Source organism: Trachurus trachurus, assembly GCF_905171665.1.
Source record: "Trachurus trachurus genome assembly, chromosome: 14".
Classification (NCBI taxonomy): domain Eukaryota; kingdom Metazoa; phylum Chordata; class Actinopteri; order Carangiformes; family Carangidae; genus Trachurus; species Trachurus trachurus.
The window spans coordinates 8837607-8860711 of NC_139903.1; the positions used below are offsets into that span (position 1 = coordinate 8837607).

Here is a 23105-nt window from a genome sequence, read left to right on the forward strand (position 1 = left end):
GGGTTCATTATGTGGCACACAGGACACCATTATTAGGCCCATTACACACACTGACAGCCGCACATTCATTCTCCTATACCTGCTTTTTAAAGCCACCCATAAATAATGAGGGCTGCAGCTAGCCTCGTCTTGGAGGAAGGGAAAAAGGTCATTATAGACCAGGCCTCCATTTGTCAAAATTATTTCATAATCTCAGGTCACGAGGAGGGTTTTTACTTTAGTTAATTGTAGATCAGACCACTGAACATAAATTTCCATTAGCAATCAATTTGTTACTCTCTGCAGAGACTGACCCTGTCTGCTATTTGTTGTGACCGTTAATGACACATGCAAACAACAACAGACACACTGCAGCATTGTTTCTACAAAAATTAAAAATACTTATTATTCTGTTCAGTCAAAAAATAATATGAGTTTAAGCAAAGAAACGGAGAACTTTACATCATCGTAAAACCATACAGATTGTCCCTTATCTGTAGATTTCTGTATCGATGGTCTTCAGGCTCAAGCTACGTTAGTGTGGATTTGCTGCCACTCCATTGTGATGTAGAGGTCACTGTGCCGTCCTGGTTAAATGTGCTCTGACTGGTAATCGGTGGTGCTGTGCAGTATAATTACCCCGGCTTTTATCAGAATGACCTCTCTGACAAACTTCCCTGGTGGAAGGAGACACCTGAGAGCTTCCACACTTCCTATCTGCCCTTGTTTTATCGAAAAGGCCCCGCCTGAATGGATAATAGAGCCCCTGTTCTCCCAACAGACGGATAATGGAGGGTGGAGTGGTCCTCTCTGGCAGACTACTGCGCTTCCCTGCTCTAGAGAAACCAATACCAGGCCTATCGGCTGATATATGACACTAATGCACAGGCTGACTGGGGCCCTAAACAGAAAAGAGGGATTGTTCCGACTTTCGACTGGCTGTAGGATCCATGACTCACAGGTACCGCACTGTCTGGCCCCTGAGACCGCTCTAATTGCTTTACATCTGTACAAAGGTTTCTTGTAATCGGGCCTTCTGCCTCCATTTGTCTTCCTTTCAGTCTCCTAGTGAAGGCCTTAATTGGTCTTAGTGGGGCTTTTTTTTCCAGTTAGCTCCGGGCCTGAGCTGGTAGAAGGCTTTACCTCAGGGGGCAGTAGGGCTCGCTGGCTGCTAGTGGTTGTGGAGGTTGCAGAAGAGAGGAAGTCAATACTTCTTGTACCTTTAACACTTTAATTAATGTTCTCCTGACAAGCAGTTTTTCCCATAGCTTCACATGGGGGGGGTTGAGCTTGTGGGTTTCACACAAGAATCAAGACTCGTATACAGCTTCGAGAGAAAACCTCCCATGCAGTCCCCGGTGGCCAATCGACATTTGCAGAGAATCTGATTCTTTTTTTTTTTGTTGTTTGTTGATTGTGAGGCCATATTATTTTTCTGCCCGTGTCTCTGACTGAGAGCCTGTGCCTGCAAATCTCTCAAGATGCTGTCAGGCACATTTCAAAGCACTGAACAGTGTAGCCACAAGTGGTGGGAGAGCAAAGTTAATGTATTTTCCAAGTATTACTGGTGCTTTTGTTCAGACACAAACATCTTATAGTTATAGGATACATTTTCTCAGTTAGGGTTCTTGGAAACTGACTCTCAGGCTTTGTCATGGACGTGCTGCAAGTTTATAATCATTATGTATGCATTGCTCTGTGAAAGTGATTATACAGATGAAGGGTAGATGATGACATTTATTAATGTATCAGAATGTGCAGTAAATCTTCATGTTGTAAGCTTTTTTGCAAAGATCTGAGTGACTGCAGCCAAGGATTTTTTAAATCAAAGCATGCTTACTCTGATTTCAACCTTCGGGGCAGCGAAATATCATGGTTACGGTGCTTGCGGATGCAGTAAATAAAAGCATTGCCTTCCTCTCGGTGTACAGTATGTGAATTATTAGAGCACTTTTAAACACATGGAATATGTTTGGAGGAAGTCCGTCAGTCACCACGCTCCACCGGTCTCTGTTTGCTTTCATTAAACTGCTTGAAAGTGTTTACTTTTAGTGAAGTGCTGCTGTAAGCTGAGGCAGATTCCCAGAGTGTAATGTGACCTACCTCACTTCATCTGACTAGACCCAGTTCACACTTGTCTTTGCCCAGAGATAACATCTCATACACTGCTCCCCTAAACCACATTTCACATCTTTAATTTAAAATAACATGACATGTTCCTGGCTCTGTACTTGCATTCTCCTCTTTACAAACTATTTATATACAATACTTATCCTCTGAAGTGTATAATTACCAGGATGTTATACACACCTACTCCTGCCTCGTTTAATTTGTAAATTCTGTAACCATTTTTATTCTCTAAACACTTATTTAAATACGTTTTTGTAACTTGTGTTACATAATTGTTTATACAATTTGCCAAAACAAATCTTCCTGACTTAAGATGATTTATAGCTGATGTTTCTGCTACTGACTGAACTGGACTGATAATCTATACTTTTTAATCTGCTGCAGTATTTGGACCTGGGAGTTTTTTTTTTCTTTTTTCGGTGGCATTGCACGAAGAAATGACAGAAGAAGCTGATTTCAGAACTGTGGTGCAGGAGCTCCTTGTTGTGGCCTCTCCTCTGCTAGGTTCTGCACTGCTGTTTCTCCCTGCATTTCCTGCTGACTGACTGATATGGAGCTCTGCTGCCAGGGCTTAAATAGCAGCTGTAAGCGTCCAGCTGCTCTCTGCCACGCTCCACTTCTCCCCAGATGGCTCCGAGACGTTCCAGCAGCCCTCCGGAGGAGCGCTCATGAGGAAAGTGTTATGGAGTGGCTCTCCGAAACACCAGGGAGCATCCCTCACCTCACCACAGCCACCCTCCTCCTCCTCCTCCTCCTCCTCCTCCTCCAACCCCCGGGCCAAACGCCCAAATCAGGGGAGGGCTGCTTGTGTTAGCCTCGTTTGCCAACTTTACCAATGGGAGGCAGCACAGATGGTCGTGTCCGCGGCGTAGGCCAGCATGCAGCCGGGCCCGGAGGGGGGGTCCTGGCCTGGGATGCCACTGATATCCCCCAGGAGGAGCTCTCAATGGCCCTCAGCAGATGACCAGCAGAGGTCTGGCAGGCTCAGCTCAGCTCAGACATGCTGTAGTGAAATGTGTTTTTTTTTCCCCTTATACCCTCATGGGTGTCTTTGATAAGTGGGTTGTTTCAGAGCAGCACCGACCCCAGAGAGAAGAATGTGTAGGGTGAAAACGAGCGCATTCAAAGTCATTGTAATTTTCCTTGAACAGTGTGCGTTAATATATTATGCCAGCCCATAATGCTCCGGGGCAAGCCGTCTCTGACCTTGGCTGTGTGTTAAAGTGATGAATGGTCCATCAGCTTCACACCACTGAAGCAAACCACAGGGTTTCACTTCAACCATGACGTTCCCCACAGAAATAATATCATGTTTAACATCTCCCGCGCTCACTCTTCTGAAAATACACTTTGAAATTTTTTTCTGAGATTTGACCATCGGCGGCACCGTCCGCCGTCGAGCCATGATTTAATCAACGCTGTCTTGTCTTGCAATTACTGCTGATGACAGAGGACAGTAACAATTGTTAAAAATAAAAATGTTCCGGTAATGGAGGAGAAGCAGAAGACCACAATATAAATAACAGATTTCAAAACATGAAATAAAGCCAGTTTGAAAATGCTTCTCTACATATTTTACAGAAGGAACTGAAACGCAAAACACACAATGCTGCTGCGCAATGAATGGAACAATTGTTACTTTATCTGTTTCGGTTGAATTTGGCAGGACTCCCAAAGCGTCTCCTCCATGCGTGTAATACAACAGGTGGCTGATAGTTTATGCCTTGTAAAAAAAAAAGGAGAGTGTATAGCCCTTATAACGTCTCTCTGTTTTCATCACTGAGACTTTTGTCACCAGAAGATCCAATTGTGACCATATGTGTGAGTCACCCGTCTCCCCTGACAGCGTTTCCCTGCTCCTCTCATTTTCTGCTTTGTTTCTCTCCTTCCTCGCCATCCTTTATCCTCTGTGGGAGAGGAGGGGAGGGTAATGCTCCAGGGATGTTTGCGGCACCGCTATTGCTTCCTCGGGGGCTGGGGAGGGCTTGCTCTGGTGACCTCACTGTTATCCTTGTCGTGACAGGAAACATAGATCATAGTTGGGCCTCTAATGCGAAACACATTCCACCACAACTTGATCAAAGCCAGGCTGCCTGGACAACAAAGTGCCCTGTAATGCCATATTTTGACCATATAATTGGAGAGTAATTACGGCTGACAAAACACTACAGTGATTTTCTCTCTCTTTTCTCCCCCCCTCCCCTCCCCTCCCTCCCTCTCTCGCTCCTTCCTGGTGTCTTTGGACTGTAAGAAATCCCACAGAAGGCTTGTCATAAACTATGTGGGATATTGTGTGCTGAGTTGGCTTGAAAGCTCTTGAGTGGAGCGGAGGGGAGGTCAGTTTTTATTGGAGCATGATCGTTTATTCAGAGAAACTAACAACACACAAGGGTAGCGGTAACCAGAGGCCTAGAAAAACACAACCGCACCACATGACGGCTGAGCCTGAAGTCGCTGACATGCCACCAGTCACCCATGCAGTAAACCTGTGTCACCTTTCTCTTTGGATTTGAAATGGATTCTGATAGCGAATAGAGTTTTCTGAAGTCGGGTTCCTTTGCATCGTAAACACGCCGCCTTTTTCACAAAAGAAGAAACTTGGTTGAAGAAGAGCGTAGTCAGATATATTTGCAAGGGTTGGCAGTGGAGTCAACAAGTAAGAAATCATCTCGGCTGAAGAGCAAAAGAAGAGCCTTTGTGAACTTACGGATGAGAATTTGATGCAGATGTTGGGCATTTTGTTGTGTTCGCATTGCAGTGGTTGTCCCAGATTTGTGGGCAAACATTTTTATCCGCGGGTATATCCTTTAATTCTGAAGTCCACCCCCCCCCCGCTGGGGCAGGCAGCATGAACACACAGCCCCGGGGGCCTGAGCTCTGTGGTGTTGTGCTGTACAGCAGTCAAACAGAAAACATATGAAAAGGCTGCAAAACATTATACAGTTTGACAAAAGTTTGGAAAGTGTGCTCGGGCACGGCTCCAAAAATCAAAGTCCCACATCGCCACTCACAGTTCGACTTGATGTTTGCAAAGCGTTAATAGTTTCAAGGAGCGAAAAACAAGCCGTCACGAGTTAAAGCCCTCAGCATCACACTCCTTTTATTGTATTAATCTTTGGCCAACTTTGCTTTCCAGGAGCTATCCTTCAGTCGAGCCACAAATCCTGCTGTCATCCTGCGATAATGTGCTATGATCTAGCATGTTGACAGGCTTTTTACTAGTGAGAAGTGAAAGACAAAACCTGGAATTATTTCTAAAGAGCAGAACTGAGGAGCCTGAAGAAAACATTAACAAGAGTTGAGGCGTTTTATTTGCAATTTTCAGACCAAAAAATGTTCAGACGTACAGTAGAACATGTTATTAGCTTAGTCTCCACATGTCTGGTTTCAGTCCACACCTCCATGCCTTTGTCAGGGGGTTAAATCAGAAGTAAGCGATCCGGTGGTTTTGGCTAACTTCTTGTCAGCCGATGGAGTTAGCAGTCCCCACCCTCGTCCCTACGTCACCACATGCACACGCATCCCTTGGCTGCACACACAGAGAGGACCGCCCCTTTATGCTGTTCTCTCTCCTCATTGGATAAAGGTTGTAGGATACAAGGAAGTATACAAGAAGTTTTCTCCTCGGCTTACAGCAGAGCAGAGAGACTGACAGACCCGTGTTTCGGACCAAACACTATAGAAGTGATTGCCGTCGATAGATATAACTACTGTAAAACACCAAATAAAGGCCCGGGCGTTTATTTGCTTAAATCGCTCAAATCAACAGGCGTTTATTAGGGACCTGCGTTTATTAGGGACCTGCGTTTATTTGGGACCTGCGTTTATTAATAGTGTTCAACCTGGACCTCCTTCTGGGGAAAGAGGCTTCACTCCATGGCGGCAGGCGGCAGTGGAATGATACGTGCGTTTCTCAAGGCATTACTGTAAATACGGCCAGGGTGGACTCGTTTTCTGTCTCGCTGACCTCCGCGGTCCTGGCCCGCACAGGTACCAGGAGACCGAGACCCCCCGTCATGTCGGTCCTCCACCCTTCTTGATCCGACGCAAGTTGCAAAAACCCTGCGGACGCCCAGTCTCTCCACTCCTCTCCCACACTTCAGCACTTGTGTTGGCTCGCACCACCGTAGGCCTATAACTAATAATAATGCAACGTATAGCCTAACTAAATACGCGTATGAGTAATCAGAGGACAGTAGGCTGTTTACGCTACTTTTAAAAGGAGTAAAGTAATTTTAAAACGAGGAGCGAGCCGAGCCGAGCCGAGCCGACACTGTGCAGCCCAGGACAGGTGCTGAAGTGCGGATGAGAGGAGTGGACAGACCGGGCAGGAGCAACCAGCCCAGAGGCGTCTCGTCGGTCCTCGGCCGTCTTTAACGTCACGAGACACCCGCTATATTTGCATAGAATATTTTTTGGCAACCAGAAAAACAATGTTTGACCCGGCGTTTATTTGGGATGGGCGTTTAATATAAAAAATATTTTGCTACACCCGGCGGTTAATTGGGACCGGCGTCAATTTGGGACTCGGCCATTATTTGAAGTTTTACGGTATTTAAGACTTATATTAACACAAATATTCCACTTACTTCTGCTTTAAATCTGGCTTTGAGGGATAGAGGGGGGGGGGGGGTGGGGGGGTGGTCCGGCTAGAACCCTGACTGTAGGACTGCCGGTTACTGTGGGAGGTGCTGGATGTCAGACGGCTGGTCCGTGGCTTTCCGCCTGCTATCATGCTCCACCACTTAGCATGCTAATTAATCCCAACCAAAGGGCCGTGTCAGTCACCCCACGCTCCGCCAGGGACGCTCCCACTGGGCTCATCCTGCTTTAATTGAGCACGTTTTTCAGGAGCCATGCTGTCCCTGGGATTACATTAGATCCCTCTAATTCACCCAGCCTGCCACCGGCGTGGGCAAAGTGAACGAGAGAGATGGGAGAGGGAGAGGGAGGGAGCGTGAGGGCGGGCGCGAGATGAGACGGAGAACTGGGAAATGTATAAATAAACCAAACAAACAAACAAAACAAACAGAAAACCAGACTGAGTGTTTATTAACACCCCTGGGATGAAAAAGGAGGTGAGTGCAGGAAATCATTAGCGCAGGAGAGTCAAACTAGGCTCGTTTGATCTTGCTGATGGAGGAGCAAATGTAATTTAGCGCACTGCGAGTAATTTGTTTTAGCAGTTAGCATGGGTTCCTTTTAATTTCATTTTGCCTTGCATCAGTCTTTCAAATTAAATATTTTTATTTTGTACAAAGCGGATCTTTGTGAGCCTCGCTGCTCAAAGACCAGCCCTCAACAACAACTAATGTTTATTCATCTTTGCTTGTTTGCATGTGCGGCAGACAGCGTCTTGACAGGAGCGCGCAGTGTCGGCTTTTATTTGACTACTTCCTGCATAATGAGGCGACTCAGATGTACAGTGTGACAGCTAGCAAATCATAGTAGGAGAATAACAAAGTGTTTTTGTCACTGCAGCTCCAATTATTTGGAAGACGATGCCAAAGCGGCTGCATCTGTTTCGGTGTCTCACCTTATGTCCTCGTTCTACTGCATGTTGTTAACTATGCAATCTGTTTTTGAAATCTTGACATGATTTTGAATGCTAGGTAACTACACAGTTCTCACCTAGCTTCCACTTAAAGTATCATATGCAAACTAGGGAACTTGGCAGCTTACATTGTCTCGATAATGTCCACATATAGGCGCACATTAAAACAATTTACATACAGTATATAATTTCTGTGTTTCTCCAAACCGAGGAGGTTGACTGTGTATCTCCAGGACACGGTTTTATCTCGGCCTGTCAGGGTGTCGCCACTTAATTGCTGCTGCCACCCATGACACAGAGGAGGCCTCTCCCTTGCATCGGGACCAGCCAGTCTCGGCTCGGGTGAGAAGGGAGGCTTATCTGCTGGAGTTTCACCGGGACATTGTTGCTCTGAAGCACCTTATCAGCCTTGTGTTCACAGCGCATGGAGCCTCGGCACCTGCTCTCTCGCCAGCAGCAGCAGAGATGTGAGATGCCCTCCTCTGGTGACAGAGAAGCAGAGACACAAACAGGGTGGATCATGTCGAGGAAGAGCAGCAATCTGTGGAAACATGGGCAGCCATTTTGGAAGCAGGAACTCCCGGCGTTCTGATATAATATGCAGAGTTAAATCTTATTTTAAAGGGATAGTTCAACATTTTGGCAAATTGGCCCATTGCCATAATCACTATAGTCATAGCAGTAGGTTCGTTACCTTTAATTGTCGGTGCAAGCTATTTTTAGACTGGCCGAGCAGAGCCGTGAGCTGCTCAGAGCTACGCTACGGAGGCTAATGGTATTTCTTGGTTTCCCTCATCAAACTAACCAAATACACAATCCAACATCTCCAAAACGCTCTGGTGGACAAGTTGTGACCTGCACATTCACCACGCTGTGAGATAATAACAGAACGTTACCAGACAGAGTTGTTTTAGAGGTAAATGCAGAGACTGCTTGATGAAAAACTGTCCCTGAAGGCAACGCGCATCAGCAGTTTTGCACCGACAAATAAAGGTAACGAACCTACTGCCAAAATGTTGAACTATCCCTTTAAAGAGATACGAGAATCTGTTGGAACATAGCTGCAAAAAATTACAGTTCTTTTGGGATTTTTGATGTGCTGTATTTGAATTTATTGTGAAATATGTTGAAATAAAATCTCCCCGATGATGTTTGTACATGTTAACATCGTGAACGATAATTTCAGACCTTTCCAAAGTGTTGCACTCCTAGCTGCCGTTAGAGACTGATAAACAGCGTGCGCTTTAATGTGAGAACACTGAGGGAACTCTGCGTTTCTCAGCTGTGTCCCTGGCAGAGCCTGCAGGGGTTATTAGCATTGACAGTGCTGGGCCTCATGCATGAGACTTCCAGGCAGATTGTTGGCAGAGCTGGGCAGTCTCTCTCAGATGGGTGTCAGCTGGCTGCAAGCCTCACAACCCTTTTCTTCCTCCTCCTCCTCTATGTCTTCCCATCATGGCAGACCCAGAGAAAGAGCTTTATGGAGCCTCATAATGATACGTGGCGAATGTGCGGCACCGGGGTGATTGTTAACAGTGGCAGCTGCGCAGATAGCCTGGATGATGGAAAATCAGTGGGACCTCATTTTGGTCTGCCAGTATGAATATTAATGGCTCGTTTCCAGGCCATGGCTAATGATGAGGAAAATTCCCTAATAAAAACTTGATGTGATGGGCAACGACCCGCGGGGTCACTGGAGACAGTCAAAGTTAATAGTGTGCCATCAGGTGTGAGGAGTTAAGTGATTAGAGGCACAGAACCTAATCCTGATGTTTTTCTCCCCCGTCAGCCATGAGTCAGTGTGGAGGGAGGGATGGAGGCAGGGAAGTGGGAGGTGAGGGGAAAAGATGAGGTTTATATCTCCTGACAACAGAAGGTTGCAGCATACATCCAACTACACGTAAGATAGAGAAGAAAAGAAACACCATAGGTGCCAGACAAGGACTATTTTCTATATAACTGCTCCATTATGTATAATATTACAACACCTCACAAGGGATTTGCGAGATGTCTTTTGAAGTCATGGTTGACAGAATACAATATAGAATACGACAGTGTCAGTGCTGATTTAAAACAATGCTTTTATGACTCCGCTCTTTGAGCAACATAAACTTGTTTCACTGAAGACAAGAAGCCAGTCTGCTCTGAAGTTAAATGAAGTCTAAACTGATTGATTTAACTCATAAACTGTTCAAAGAATAACCAAACAAGAGTCTGAATGTGGAGCAGGTGTTCACTGCCAGGTTTTTTGCCACTTAGCAAATTCTCAACATTGAGTTCTTATGGACACGTTTCAGTTTTGAGGATTGGTACTGAATCTTAAATTTCACTGCTTGTTACAGGGTGTACCATCTCAGTCCATCTGTGCATCCACGCAAAACTCCCTCGTCGTACAGTAGCACGTGCCCACTTTCCTCTTTTAACACAAATTCTGCTTCTTTGGGAGCAATCCACAAATAAGTCTGAAATTGATTGTTTGTGTGTGGCCAGATTGCCGTAATGAAGATGCCAAATCACATCACTGTTAATGTCTAGCATGTGGGGTAATTAAAATACACACCGAGTGGACTCATCTCAGGGGAGTCGCCATAACTGCGCAAACAATGCGATTTGATGTATGTAATTATCTCAAAATCCTTCTATTAATCTTTGATTAATCCAGCATCTGCTTTGTGCCTCGGTCCCCTGTTGGCTTATGGAAACAGAGTGCAGAGCTGGGGCGAGTGAGGCAAGGTGTGCTGCATTTTTGTAGGTGTTTGTGTACATGTATGCGCCCACACTTGTATGTGTGTGCTGGCTGCAGTTGTGTCTTAAGTCTTTTCGTTTCTGTCAGATAAGCAGTAAAGGCGTCCCACCTCCAGGCGCCCCAGAGCCCCGTCTGTAGCCGGTACAACCGCACCGAGGCTCCAGAAGCAGAGATATTGAACCTGGTGCTTGTGTAACAAATGGATTTTTAAGAAAAGCAAAGCGCTGGACCTCTCTGTTCCCCTTTCTTACACTGGTCCCTGCTGTGTGTATGTTTGTGTGTGTGTATGTGTGTGTCTGGTGGGTGGATTGCACTGATCAACATAGAGGTTTACCCTGCGGCAACATCTGCTTCTGCCAAGCAGCATCACCAGGAGTACGGTGCCACATCTCTGGTTGAGTCAAATGTCCTGCCATCCTTCACATTCAAACACAAAGCAACACACTCTTCATATCTCACATTCCTTCTAAACAACATCTTTTCATCACAGGCATTCAAAGTGTGAGAGCGCGGCGTGTGTCTGTGGGTCTTCAGTTCAGACGGCGTTTCTTCTCTCCTCTCCTGGATACATACTGTACGAACCAGCTCTCTGATTTGACTTTATTGGTGATGTCATCATCTAAATTTGTGGATATTTAACAATTTGGAATAGATAATAATGTGGAATTGATACAAAGGGGTCAAGTTTTTTAAGATTGTCTCAAATATTCTTTCAGTAAGTCTGGGCACAGTCCGGTGAAATAAAACATATAACGACTGTACTCCAGAGTATTGAAACCAGAGGTCACAGACTATAAAGTTCTTATTATTTTATGGAAGGCTTCATTTTCTGCCCCTCTCTCGTCGCCGTCGTCCCTCCTTGAGCTCCACTGTCTCGGAGTTTGCGGTCCAATTGGATATCTTCTGGATAAAGTTTTACATTTGAAGGGAAATTGCATTCAGATGTTGGCCCCACTGCATTTGGCCCGTGCTGCACATGTGGATCAGACCTGGTTATATTACTCCAGACAGAGGTCTGGTCCTCCCTGACGAAACATTCTGGGCCGCTGAAATAGGTGTTTGCTGTATGTGATTATATAGACTGTCTTGAACACTCAAACTGCACTGTTTTCTTTTCCCTGTCTTCTCTTTCCTACCATATTTTCACATGACAGTTCGACATCAAACAGATGCTGTGAAAATTAGATGTTCAATGTCATCGCCGCAGAAGCCTGCTTATTTTAATGATCTGTCCCAGTCAGGCATGTCATGTCGAATTTCCTTCCACTCGCCCAACTTTTAGGTGTATTTACAAAACTGTCTTTTATGGATATCTATTCATGAAATGTGCGTCTGCTGGACTTATTTTTAAAGTAAAGTAATCCCAGAGTTTATTTGAGGTTCAGTCCAGTGTAAAGTCACTTTAAGCTCTGTTTTAGGTTCATTATGACCGTGAATGTGTCTGTCTGTGGCGAACGCTGACTAAAGGAAAGCAGATCATCATTAAAGCTGAGAAAGTTGACGATTGACCAATGGCAGTCACATTGTTGTTCCCGGTAGAGTTCATTGACCTGGGCCAGTCTCCGTCTCCACTCATCAAGCTCTATTCACCAAGCTGAATTATTTTTATGAAAAAATGTAGCCAAGTCTGTCTCTTTTTTTTGTTTTGTTTTTTTTGTTTCTATGTTATAAGAATCTAATTTGTGAGCGTATTGTGGCGGGGGCCTGCTGCTCCAGCTTCATGTGCCAAAACAGGTGCTGTGTAGCAAACCCTGAGCTCATCAGTCTCCTCCTGCCCGGCTCTATTTGTTGTTTCTCAATTCACAGTGGCAGGGACTGGCAGACTGTGTAATGTGTGGGTGAGAAAGAGAGAGGGAGTTCGAGAAAGAGAGACGGATATGGGAGGTGTGAGTGGGGGGGATTTGAGAATAAGCATGGCACAGATCCCCATTTCGCTCATCCTGATCTCCCTCTATTCCCCATGAATAATGTGGCACAGCTACTTACCCAGTGGTAGGCCAGGCATGCCGCCATATCAAGCCGTTGTGGAGGGTTGAGGTGTCCAGCTTGGCAAGTCTGGTGCTGCTCATCCACATTCGAGCCCCCACTATAACCCATCCCCCCCCCCATCCCCCATCCCCCAACCTGCAGAGAGGAGTACTGGGCTCCAAGATGGCAATCAAGGCTTGATTTGCCAACACATTTCCAATGATTAAAATGTAATTAGCACAAGCGAGCACCTCCTCCCCAGCTAATTTCCACACACGCTGTGACAGGCAGGCGGTCGGCGGCACCCGGGCCCCAGCAGCAGATGGAGGAGGATGCAGCGGGAGGGGAAGAAAACCATTTTGCCATGTGACTGTTTGCATCAGAAAACCATCAGGACGCGCAGCTATATCAGGAAGGAGCTGTTAGGAAGAGGGAATGAGGAGCCCTTGACGACGGCACATCAAATTGGCACTGTCAGAGCTGACCCTGGCAATGGCTGCCATCCTTCATGCTGTCTTTCCAGCTCCCAGGCATGGAGGCAAGTTGGCTTCTTTCCTGGGCTTTTAACCCCTTCAGCCACCCTTCAGGACAACCTGGCTCAGACTGATAAACAGACACCATCCTCTGTGTAAAGGGGGCACTTTAATGAAGCCCATATCAACCATAATTAATTTTAAGGTCATGGATAGCAACCAGCATAACCTGAGGCTAATGTCACTCCTGGGAGCGACAATACAGTACAGATCCATCCCAGATCCAGACTTAAAAAAGGTGCCATTTTCCGAAAATAACCAGATTAGAGATAAATTGTAACAGCAGAGACGGCGGATCAGAAATTATAACAAGCCAGTTAAACATAACCCTGTTTGCCTTCAGAATTATCGTTTACGCATGTAATTTTTTTCTTGATTGACTTAACATCTGTTAGTGTTTGAGGAGCAGTGGATTTCCAGAAGGTTAGGCTGGAAAAGGGAACATGGCATACTTGCCTTTGCACGCATCCTTGTGTGATGTGGTTACCTCTGTAGTTCAGACATTTTTCTTGTGGGTAGCTCTGGCAGGAGACGTTGGTGAGCCCCGCTGCTACAGACAATGGCATAGCTGCATCATTTAGCATTCGGCCCATGGCTCCTTATGTTCCTCTTCTATTGGACCAGTATTACTCTCAGCTGGAGAGGATTTAGGACAAGAATAATTTACTCCTACTTTCAGACCAATATAAACAAAAGCCTCACTGCTTGGACAGAGCGGAGGGAAATTTGTAATAGCACTCAGCCAAAAGAGAGGCCCGGGTGAGAGCGGGGGGGGGCAATCAGAAGTGCTCCGGATACAGGCCAACATCAACAGCTCTTAGAGCTGAAGCTAATGTTTGACATTCCTGTGTTACTTAAACTAAACACTAGGGCCTAGCTGTACAGTATAATGCTGGGCCTGTGTAAATAGCAGCAGCCTGGGTAGAGTATCAATTTTCTTTGTAAGTCCCCTCCCAGGACTAATGGTTTCCTTACTGTACATGACTGTTGCTTTAAATAAGACCAATTTCCTAGCTCGACCTGTCAGAGAGTTAGCTCCACTGATCTCAATAGCACCATTGTTGTTACGTTTTTTTCCCCCCTCTCTTCAGTGTAATATACTCATTTTTGTCAGTCTTTTCATTACACACAGGCTCCCAGGATTGGGGTAAAGTGTTTTTGACATTACATTTAACCAAAGCTCTGTAGGTTCATTCAGACTCACCCGTCAGTACCTATTCATATTATCCCCAGTCAGAGCAATAACCGAATTTCTGAGCTCATGCTTACCTCCTGAAACAATACCATACCTCACTTATTAATGATGAGGCCTACTAGTAACCCTTCATGACATTTCCAGCTGCCGAGTGCAAAGCCGAGACTTTTTATCCTCCTGTCTGTTTCTAATGTGAGAGTCAGTATGTAGAAATAAAAGGAGCAAATGCCAGATATGCAGGGATTCTTTTCTCCCGCCTCAGGTTGCTTTATGCATGAGGCAGCGCATTAGTTTACTATGATCACTTATCAGTGAGTGACAGCTCTGGCTTGTTTGTATGCCTGAGATGTGTTTTTATCTCTTTAGAGATATTATTATTTGTTACTTTTTGCTCTATACTTGAGCAGTGATTTTGAGGGAGCTTTGGCGTCTGTGCTGTAAGGACGATCAAATTGCCTGCCCTTGCCTGTCAGGCCTGATCTCAGGATTTTTTACTTTGCTCATTATAAAGGTATTTCCATTTTATTAAGTTTTCCCTTTTTTCCATCCTTTGTCGCTCTGGGAAATTTGCATACCTCTATTCCTGGGGTAAAAAAAGTAATGACAGTAATTTCTTTTCTTTTCTCTCTCCCACCAGCCGTGTGAGTGCTTCGTTTAGTGGCACCTGTGAAAGCGACAGGCGCAGGGATGAGAAGTGAAAGAGAGCAGTTGATTAAATCATCATCAAGTCGTAGCACAGAAAGTCAATTCTGCTTGCCGTCTACAATGATATCCTTTTATCTTAAAGTAATGAGCTATGGCACTTTTGCATCGGGTAATACGATGAGTTCCATTAGCATGTTCCATTTGCTTCACAAGCAAGGGCAAGTCATTCCAGCCAGCTTCTATCTTGGCAATCAAAGCAATTGGCTGCACAGTCAGGGAACAGGAGAAAGGAGAGAGAGAGAGAGTGAAACAAGGGGACACGAGAAAGAAAGGCTGCCAGTGTTTTTTATGGATCACAACACAGTGGAAAAGCTAAAATTATGTCCATTATTTGAACCCCTTACACGCTTCTGTTCCTGCGTATGTAGTGTTCACAGGCAAAGAATGGACTAATGAGTGCTTGGTCGTATTAAAGTTGTCACATTCATGAGGGGACTGAATACATGGAAGCAGTTGAGACGGCTAATGCCGCTCATCAGATCTCATCTACTGCTGCATTAGTCAGTCCTGTGTAGGAGGCCACGAGAGAGAGAGAGAGAGAGAGAGATACATGGACGACACACCCATTTATTCACAAGCAAAAATAGATAAGAGATCCATAAAGGCACACGGTGCATTACATACACAATCACATGAAATCACAATTTGCACTTGTCTTTTCATTACCCTTATATATTCTTCCAGTTGACACTCTATACGGCTGCTCAGTCTCTGCACACTGTATTAAAATGGGGGTGGTTGGGGGGAAGAGAGTGAGAGAGAAATGGAGAGCAGGAGAACGTTTGAGGAGTGTTTGCCCAGTGCGTTTATTGCCTCTGCATAATTTATGAGCTGCTGGAGCTGACCATCATGGCGGTGTGCCGTGGGCGGCCCCTGGGGCCATGTGGGACAGGCCTGTAAATTGGATGCTATGCTCCTGCTGAGCTCGCAAGGCCCCCTTTTTTTTTTTTTTCTTCCTCTCCATCCAGCCTGAGAAACACACCACCAACGAGCCCAGCCAGCTACCTTTGAGCTCTGTGGGGCCCCAGATCAGCAAAAAAACAAGAGATGGAAGCAAAATAAAAGGGAGAGTAAAGAAAAATGGCAGGGCCTTCTGTCGCTCACTCCCCGCGCTGTCAATCATTTCACCGCCTTCCTTCGCTCCCTCCCCGCTTTAATCGACACCCACCAACCCCTCCCTACGCTCCCACACACACCATGCCAACCTCTGCCCATATTCCCCCCCAGTGCCTTCTTCATTACCGACTCCAGTGCTTCTCTGCACCTCAGCCATATGCACAACGTTGAGGGCCGCCAGTCACCCAGCATTACACTAATTAGTTGATAAAGAATTAAGTGGACCTTGAAATTGAAATTGGAAAGAAAAAATGAAATCTAACCACTTTTTCCTCCCTCCATTACAGAGTTCCCTTTCCTATTCTTGTCATTTCTCCATCCCCCCAGCCTCAAGCAGGAACACACATCATGGAATTATAATTCTAGTGGCGGCTAGTGTTTTGAGATTCCAGCTCCGTCTGAATTTCACATAGTTTTCAGTGTTAACAAGGGCATGGCTGCTCATGAGAAATTAGCTTTGTTTCACATTGCACAGCTTGTGTAGAGAGCTAATGAAGTGATTTGATGATATGCCGACGCTGAATATGAGTATGTGATAAGTTTGTCATTAAAGACCTGATAAGATATGCCGTTTGCAAAGGTAAATTGGATTATGCCACTCACATGCGCCAGGTTTGAATACAGTCTAAGCAGAAACAGTTCTAACACAAGGATGCAGAGTAATTATTTATAATTTCACCTTTGCCCTTTCCTTTCTTGCAGTGCGACACCGAGAGCGACCAAGACGACAAGGTAAGCCAGCCGTTCGCTTTAACTTTTCATGTCCTGTTATTATTGCAGTTGTCATTTATCAGGTTTCGTTGAGATTCAAATGTTTGACTTTCTTTAAGGCTGAGTATTTAATGTAATTAGAATTAAACATCCTGTTAATAACTATGAGAAAGCCTTAATTAGCTGCACATTAATTACAAATGACTTAATGATGTGCAAAATCTAAATCGAACTGTTCTGGGTTTTTAGGATTTAGATGACATTAATATGAGACTTGCTGTGACAGCCAGGGCTCAGGGTGCAGGCTTCCTCTCACTAAAAGCTCAACACTGACAATTGCATCCACAGTGTGAAGTACAAGGCTTGTTCTTGTATATTCTCATGCCAGTTGTAGTCGTCTACCTCTTTTTCTAACACACTGTTTGCCTAATTATAATTATCACAATCCCTATTATTATTCGCACTCCTATTATCTCCATCAGCACCTCCTACTGTCAGTATCTATAACAGCTTTCTCTAATAACATCTTGCATTTGCTCAGAAGTCCATGGTTTCATTTGTCTTACGTTTTACAAAAGAAGCACAATTTGATCATAAAAACAAAATAAGAAAATTTACACTGAGACGTGTTTTCGGTTAAGGTTTGAGGAGGTTTGCCGTGCCGTTCCTCTCCTATCCTGTCTGGATAAGAAGCTGTGCATGAAGTATTGCAATGTGTCGTCTGCACTGACATATGAGCAGAAAATGAGCAGTATAGATACAAATAGCAAACAAATGGCACAGTAGAATCAGTGTGGAAGGATTAGGAAGGTTAACATTGATGACAGACAGACATCATTTCTGTTACAAATGCCTTGGAGGTGCAAGGTGAAGCACCCATACAAATGACATACAGTGACTGAGTTCCTAACTCTGTGGAGAACAGCAAGGTCATCCCTGTATGCACTGACTGGCTGATAATGTTCACTGTTACACCATTGGCCAGGAGAGTGTTAGACTTTTCTGATTGGTCTCTGCTCTCTCCCTTTTTCAAACAAGGACCTTATTTGTAATTCCCTCTGTTTCATGTGTGTAATTGGTCGTACTGACATTTTGGCACCATGCCTTGTTTTGATCCTCTCCCCCGATCGCCCTGTTGAAGTTACTGCATTAGATGTTAATAACATTTGTAGCAGTAATCATTTTAAATTAAAAGGCTCTGCTACAGTAACCCATACACAGCCAGATTCAAAACCCAGTTTTTTCAGCCCTCTCCAATCCTTTAATGTTGGATAGCTCAAGTTCATAAACTAGGCCGAATAAGAAATTGATCAAAGAATAAATATATAAAACATCATGGTGCACTGTGTACCTATATTAATTAATAAAATATACAGAATGTTATATTGTATATGTTATATATGATTATTCTCTGTCAAATCCTGGTCAAAGGGAAAACGTGTGGATTACAAAATCCAAAGAATTGTGAGTATCTGCACATTTGTTGGCTCCATCTTAAATGTAATCGTGCAGCGCCATACAGTATATAACATCCAGGTATTCACAGTTTGAGCATAACTCATAGATTCAAAGAGCAGCTATATTATCCAATGGCTTCTATAACAAGAGATCTAGATCCACTCTAATGATTTAGTAATGCCATTTGCTTGTGGTGTTTAGACTGTGCAGCAAATTGAGTCATTACTCAGTGTTGTCGATTTAAATTGCTCCTGTCTCGGTGGCAATTCCTTTTTGTTTCAGGAAGAGAGAGAGAGAGCATGGTGAGCCGTAATCCCCCCAGTGACTGTATTAATTCACCCTGGCTCACGTTACGCTCCTGATGAACAGCACCGACTGCACCTTCCTGTCATTGATTAATTGTGTGTTAAAGTAACAGAGGAGTGAATTAGTAAATAGGGGACCCCTATGACGGGCTGACTTATGTGTTCTTCCTTGATGTGAGGGACTAATTGAAGCTCCCACTCAACACTTTTTACCCCCCTTCCTCATCCCACATCACCTCTGCCACTATCTGCTCCTGCCAGGCGCCGGGGCAACGCTACGCCCACCGCCGCTGTTGTCATTTGCATTCTGTGGGCGGCGGCGCGGCGGTCTACTTTACAACGCAGCGGCAGAGAAGGACGCGGGAGAGCAGAGTCGTTTTAATGGGTCAAATGTATTCAGATGAGGACAAACGTGACTTATTTAGTTTCCCTTCAAAAGCAGGAAATGGAAAAAGTGTTCCCGGGAGAAATCATGTTCTGCCTGGTGTAGAAGGCCTCTGCCGTGTCGGCGGGAGCTGCCAGGCTCTGATAAGAGACAGCTATTCGCATCTCGGTGTTATGTGTGCGCACGCTTCCTGCTCATATGTTTGTGTGCGAATGTGTTGTGTGTATGTGTTGCAAACTGTCAGAGCTTTTGCTCATTACAAAGTGACCTGTAGGATGGGCCATCTCCAACATGACATGTTAATGGCATGCTGGGAGACAGGTAGGAGGCAGGCTCATTGGCAGTCACTCATCACACCACACTGGTTATTATTATTAGCGCTATAGCCGTTATCTTTAGCATCTCTGCTAAGGCTCCCCGTCACAGTGCTCCTTTCTCTCAGCCTGTATTCCTATCAAGCAGTCCAGTCATAGCTCAGATAATGAGAAGTGCAAGGTGAATACTTACGAGGTTTATGTTGTGTTATGTGTGAGTAATGTGCCAGGGATATAACGCTCTGCAAGTTTAATATTTATTGTGTGTATTGGTACACGCTCCTTGTCTACACACCCACACTGCAGTAAGGCTTTTGTATGTCAGTATTGATTGTTCATTTCATTCATATTATAGTATGTTGTAAGTGTAGAATGGATCCAGGGTGAAAAGGAGGCTGGAATGCTAGAAACCTCTCAAAGCTCTTCTTGTTGAGGATGTCCAAGTTCGACCGTTGCTCGCATGTAGTTTTTCCCACTTCTCATTCCTGAAATTCAGCGAGTCTAAAGTGCTCTTGTGCTCCTCCTCCTCTCCACAGTCCACCCAAGAAGGATCAGGTGGTCTTTTTATTAGGGTCTATATGGGACTGGCCCTGCTGTTCATGTGGTGCTGCTTGTTCCCTCTGTTTTACTGGCAGGAAAGCTCACAGAAAAGAGCTGCATGGCCTCAGGTGTCCTTCATGTGCATCCAACAAAGCCCCAATAACATGACCTCGTTTCATGGTGTAGTTAACGCCAACAGGTCGTCCACCATCTGAGAGCTTTCAGGGTTGTGGAGAAACATCCTGTTGGTGTGCATGATGCTCAGGAAAACCCATAACACCTAATATTAATAGGAATGTAAATGCACCCAGCCTCTTTTATTTTACTTTTTAAAATGTATGCACCCAAAACTCAACATGAATCATTTCTGATTAGAATCTAACGGCGGTAAATTTCTTCACCTTCTCCTCACAGTCTTTGTAATATTGTTGAGAGCGCTCAGGCACTTTCTATGTCTGGACTTGCTAATGCTTAAGTGATTTTTGCTAGTAAGTGGCACCTTGAAACTGCCAGTCAAATGTTTTAGCATGAATATCAGCTAGTACTCAAGTGCCTTCTCCAGCTTAACTGTTCACCAATCGCATTACTGAGGCCTTTTGTGGCATATAATCTGCCAGACTTTATCACTCCACAGCTTTTTCATTTCTCCTTACACCACCTCTAGGTTTTTATTTTTTTATAGAGACCACACCTTTCCTAAATGTTATTTAGTTGCTTTATCGTTATAAAAAAAATGCTTTGGGTCTCATTAATGGCCATGCAACAGAGTGCTGTAATTTGCCGTGCCTTGCTGTTATTGGAGGCATGGGATCTAAGTGGATGCTTTAGAGCAGCCGAGAGAACCTGTTTGTCCTTGACATAAAATAAAGATCTGAACTGGTAATATATTTGCTGTTTCTGTTCCTTTATTGTTTTGCTGTGTTTGCCCTCAGGCAATTACAGCAGAAGAGTCGTGTTTCTCAATCACTCTGCAGCACTGTACATAAAACCATTTTATACCCCCACCCACCCACCCACCCCCCGTCGCACCCCCCCCCCCCCCCCCTCTCTCCACTGCAGTGGGAAGGATGAGTAATAAAAAGGAGAGAGCAACTTGTCAGCGTTAAAAGATTATGTGTTTTGCCCCCTCCAAAGGAAGAGAGTAGTGTTTACAGGCTTGAGTGGGTGCTCGCTAGGCCGAGGCTGAGGCTGATTGCACTAGAGTACCCTGTCAGCCAGTGATTTGTCATGTACTTTATCATCCTTGTCACTCTGCTGAGCGTTGTCATAGGTAACGTTCCCGCCTGCCCCCTCCCCCTTCTGTGCTTTGTACCCAGTCAGTGTAGGAAATTTGTATTTACTTTGGGGGAGTGTAATTTGTTCCTCATGGATAATATGACCCTTAGCGGAGCCGGATCACGGGTTAGTTGAAGTGATATTTTCCGGTAATGGTAGTCGTACATCATGGCTGTCAGGCCGGGTTAGGAGGCGAGCACATTACAGCTCCATTTTAGCACTGCAGGCATCTGGGATTATTTTCCATAACCAAGTATGACATGACCGCTCTGCGGAGTGCATTAAATTTTTACTAGCTTTTTTCCCCCTCCCCTGGCAACTTCTGTGGCTTTTCCCCCGGTCTGGGTCTCGGGGCTGCCACGGTGATGGATACCCCCGGAGTCCCAGCAGCCCTGGCTAAGGTTAGCGGGTGTCGCAGACCTACACCGCTCCCCTCCATCCAATAAACGGCAAATCCCTGCTCCCTCTGAGGCACACACAACACGAGCCCACGACTCAACCGGCGAACAGTATTGTGGCACTCCGGAGCTGTTGATTGTCTTCTTTTTCCTCTCCTCTTTTACTGTATTTTGTTCCTCCTCTTCTCCTTTCTCCCCCCGTTTTGATTCTCCTCTCCTCTCCTTGGCAGCAAGGTCAGCGGTGTCAATGCCACCTCTTGCCGTTGACAAATGGTCGCCCCCTGTCTGATAATCAGTAGGGTCTCAGAGGTGGATGAGCAGGCGGAGCTCATTAGGGCGCCACAGATGAGAAATTAATGTGGAGATTCCAGGCCTGGCAGAGAGCTGCACTGATGGGGCCGGGGTGGGGAGGGGCTGGGGGCTGTCTGATGGATGACCAGGTCAGCAGGCAGCAGCACTCCCCAGACAGGCCCACACATACACAAACATACACACACCCACCCACACACCCACCGCCCTGTCCTCCCCCTCCCTCTGTATCTCCAGCCTCCCTCGTAGTGCAGCCCATCCCGCCTCCTCTCCTCTCTGCCCAGCGGTACAGTAATGACACCGCAGAGCGTAAGGCCACAGGAGAGAAGGTCAGAGTAGAGACATTTCACCCCTCAACTGTCACGCTGGTAATTAAATGGAAGCAGCCTAATTGACATAAATTTCCTCATCCCCTTTTTTCCCCCTCAAATAAGATGGTGACAAGGTGAAAATGTCAGGCTGTGGATGCACTTTACAGGTTATTTATACTGCCGACCCGTGATATTCCCATGCCAACAGATTGCATCTTCCCCTTCTTAACACTTGTGTGTTGATATGTTGGATGGGATTTATATTTAGACTTTATTTTCATACATTTTTTTGTGACACTTACCTAAAGGGATAGTTCACCCAAAATTTTAATTTCACTCATTATCTACTCACCCTCATGTGGACTAAGGGCTGGGAGAAGTTTCAGAGTCCTCCGTGGCTTCTCTGAGTTACAGGGGGTCTCGGCGTTGCAGTGCCTGTCCATATAACAGTTGCAAATGGATACCAAACTGTCTTCGTAACAAAAAGACACACCAAAAAACATCCAAATACCTCCATGCTGCTCGTATGTAATGTCCGTCTTGTATTGAAGCCCCGAAATGCGAAATTGTCCTGAAAAAAAATTAAATAAGTCTATATTTCAAGCTTGTTTGTAGCGGAAGCTCCTCTTCCTGGTTCGTCAAATTTGAACGAACCAGAGTCTGTCCTCTTCCCAGTTCGTCCAAATTTGACGAACCGGGAAGAGGAGCTTCGAGATGCTTCCGCTGCAAACAAGCCTGAAATATAGACTTATTTAAATTTTTTCTGGACAATTTCGCATTTCGGGGCTTCAATACAAGACGGACATTACATACGAGCAGCATGGAGGTATTTGGATGTTTTTTGGTGTGTCTTTTTGTTACGAAGACAGTTGGTATCCATTTGCAACCGTTATATGGACATGCACTGCTATGCCGAGACCCCCTGTAACTCAGAGAAGCCACGGAGGACTCTGAAACTTCTCCCAGCCCTTAGTCCACATGAGGGTGAGTAGATAATGAGTGAAATTTCAATTTTGGGTGAACTATCCCTTTAAATGCTATTGCGATTATCCACTTATTTTTCCTCAGTATAAGCCCAGCATTATATTAGTGGACACTGGTGGTGAACAGCTTCCTCCAGAACTTCCACCCCCTCATGTTGTTGTAGCAGGTAAATCCTCAGTCTCTTTCAGT

At 45.2% G+C, this 23105-nt stretch overlaps 1 protein-coding gene across 1 annotated transcript in view; it reads left to right on the forward strand.

Annotated features, from left to right (window-relative positions):
• The window catches only part of auts2a (activator of transcription and developmental regulator AUTS2 a), a gene marked incomplete at its 5' end in the record, with an annotated part of 323339 nt that overhangs the window by 194101 nt on the left and 106133 nt on the right, over window positions 1–23105 (forward strand). The window contains one exon of the mRNA XM_083986047.1: window positions 16629–16658. Coding sequence (XP_083842173.1) covers window positions 16629–16658 — 30 coding nt within the window. The remainder of the gene's footprint in view (window positions 1–16628; window positions 16659–23105) is intronic.